We start from the raw sequence: 3007 nt of genomic DNA, 5'->3' as shown, positions 1-3007 counted from the left end.
ATTTCTATTAATGTGTGAAGTGATTGACAGTCATGAAAAGGATAAAATAAATGTAATGTTTGGACACCATAATTTTGGCTCTCTTGTGTAGAATACACTAGGAGTAAACTCCACAGATAGAGAAGACTGAGGAGAGATGGGGAAGTCATGAGAATGTTGCGACCAACCTGGGGACTGTGAAGAGGAAAAGATAGGAGTGGCATAAAATAGAGAAAGACTGGTTGTTTAGAGATGAATGGCTCTGTGAATGTAAGAGAATGAGGCTTGCTTGGGTTTGCTTGCATTTAGGGAATAGTACTATCACATAGGATTGTGAAGAGTAAAGCTGGTTGTTGGTATTAGTTGCATCAATGCAAGCTCCCATTTGCTTATGGTATTGCTGTACCTGGAGCCTCAGGCAGCTTTGGGCCACAGAACCTTACCTTTAATACCTTTTTCAACGTAGGGCTACTCAGGATTAGTGAAGTTAAGTGAATAGAGACTGTAGCATAGATAATAGTTTCGCCGGCCCAGAACCAGTAATTCTTATACCTTAGGTAATATGTAGTGGAGATGATTATGGTCAAAAAGTAAGAGGTGAAGAAAATGAGGAAGAAGGCAAGAAACCTCAGGGCAGTGGCATGAGCTTTCATGCTGGAGTTGCTGTGGCCAGTGTCGTGATGTCGTATCTGCCTCAAGTGTTGGCACAATGAGGCTATGAGCAAGATGGTGGAGGTCAGGAACAGGAGGAAAGGAATGAACGACGTTGCCAGAAGCTGATGTACATAATTTTTCTCCAGGAATGTCCTAAGTGTCTCAGTCTCCGTGTTGTTTCCAGGTAATTGCATCCTGGAGATTAACTGACTCTTGAAGAAGACAACTCTAAGAGCTGAAACAATGATTGTCACACAGGAAATCATTAGAGAGCCCAGCAACAGCTGGGGAACCAACCTCAAAATTCTCCACCTCAGCCAGAGGAAGATGGCGTAGGCGAAGGAAGAGACTTTGAAGCAGTAGACGACAGCAAGCAAGCTGGTTAACCAGAATGCAAGAGTATTAGTAAATTCCCAGATGATTGCTATGTACCAAAGGTCATCCGCAGGGTTGAAATAGTAGCAAAAGTTGTACAGCACTGATGTCCCCTGTAGACAGAAGCGGCAGACGCCCAGGCTGATGAGAATCATGTCCACAGGTGACAGCCTTTTTACCTGCACCCACTCTCTGCTCAGAACCACAACAATTATGCTGCTCTGCACAATTATTGTCAAGGACACGAGCACATAGATGGTCATGAAGAAAACAGTGAGTTGGTTGGGTATCATTCTTCCACTGCAAAGTATCTTCCTGCACACAGACCCAGAATCTCTGCAATAATATCCAAGCATAAAATACATTCCTGGCCTCACTATTGTCTCATGCACGAAAATACCTGTCTATGGATGCAAATTTTCCCTAGCTCAGTTTTGATTTTGCATGTTCCTATCTACAGAATTTGCTTATGCTTCGCTTGCTGGTTTGTTATCAGACCTGGGATAGAGGGAAATGTTATTTGAATGTGGATTTTTGCTTGTGAGTTTATTTGATAATTCCCATAAATGAAATGCCTGTTTCTTAACCGCCATTGATTCCTCTTTATCTCTGTGAGGTGTCTTGTCTTTAACTTATTTCCCCATCTCCTTTAAATGATGGCCTCATTTTTTTAACCTACAATTTGAACCACGGGAAAGACAAATCCTTCACTTTTTTTTCCTGTCCTTTGTGCTATATCTATTTTGCTAACTGAGTGCTGTAATCATGACAACTTCAGAATCCCTGTCTCTCCAACTTCCACAGGAGCTGTGGGTAGATGCAGCAACCAAAGTATGAGTGTCAATAAAAAAATAATAAAGAAAAGTCCTTACTCTGAGATTCTACCCACAAAATTGCTGGAACCCCAGACCTTCAAGTATCACCCTCCAATGCAGACCACTTCATAGTTGCCTGTCAAATTCTTCAACTCAAGAGACAAGATGGCAGCAGAATAGGCAGACAGGTCCCAGGGCTTGTCCCAGAGCAAATGGAGTGAGCAGCTGAAACTAATAACACCCACCCCGAATTGGCGAATTATACTCAGCTGGTGAGACAGTTTGCAGCCAGGAAGGGCAGAGTTCCCCTGGAAAGTTAAAAACCAGGGGTCTGGACAGGAAAGTTTGCCAGACCTCTGAGCTCAGAGGGTCAGAGGGAGACTGCGTGGCACATAGGCACGTCTCCTGGGACAGGCACAGACCCTGACTGTGGAAAGATCCACGGGAGTGTTGGTCCCGGGGGATTTGAGATCTGGGTTCCGTAATTACAGAGGACTGAGCCTAAAAGGGACAGCCTGAAGTGCTGACTAGACCATGCAGTGCCGATACGAGAGGAGCTTACAGAGACTTAGCCTTCCCCTTTTCTGTGGCCGGCGTTTGTTTGTTTGTTTTCACTGAACTCTGTTCATAGGACATTTCGGATACAGACACTCACCTGTGCTGAAAAACGGGAGAAGGTGCGGATGAGTGGAATCTGGGGAGACGCTGGGGAGAGAAGGGGGTCCAGGAGAGGTGACAGCAAATTGAGTGCTGAGTCACCCCTGAGCCCAGGACTTGGGCAGCCATTTTCTCCTGAGAATATAACTCCTCCCTCGAGGATCCAGGCAAGGAATACAGCCACACCCAGATTCCACCCTGAATGAGATGAAGGATTAAAATAATCTGATTAGTCCCTGGGAGTTAACATGGTCTGGCCTATAGAGGGGCTTTCAGTCCCAGCAACAACAACAACAAAACTCACAGACATTCCAGAAAACTGGGATCTTAAGCCAGCCAAAGGCATGACATTTCAATTTTTCATTTTTATTTTTTTATTACTATTTTGTTAGCTTTTTTTTTGCTTTTTTCTTTGTTTTTCTTTTTTTTGTTTGTTGTTTTTTTTGCGTTTTTCTTTGTTCTTTTTTTGTTTGTTCCTTTATTTCCTACTTCTTTTCACATTATTTTTTCAACCACGCGAGTAACAG

At 43.6% G+C, this 3007-nt stretch overlaps 1 protein-coding gene across 1 annotated transcript; it reads right to left on the bottom strand.

Annotated features, from left to right (window-relative positions):
• Positions 1-368: 368 nt before the first annotated feature.
• Positions 369-1301, bottom strand: LOC102430736 (taste receptor type 2 member 16-like). The gene has a single exon (XM_006090512.1). It carries the CDS (start codon positions 1299-1301, stop codon positions 369-371), a length of 933 nt encoding a protein of 310 aa, XP_006090574.1.
• Between the last annotated feature and the right edge of the window lie 1706 nt (positions 1302-3007).

The sequence above is a fragment of the Myotis lucifugus genome, unplaced genomic scaffold (assembly GCF_000147115.1).
Source record: "Myotis lucifugus unplaced genomic scaffold, Myoluc2.0 scaffold_73, whole genome shotgun sequence".
Taxonomy (NCBI): Eukaryota; Metazoa; Chordata; class Mammalia; order Chiroptera; family Vespertilionidae; genus Myotis; species Myotis lucifugus.
Note: the sequence above shows the minus strand (reverse complement) of the source record. Positions and strands in the feature narration are given on the sequence as shown.

Excerpts from the sequence above, each read along its gene's own strand:
- LOC102430736 (XM_006090512.1), bottom strand. The coding sequence starts at position 1,301 with ATGATACCCAACCAACTCACTGTTTTCTTCATGACCATCTATGTGCTC.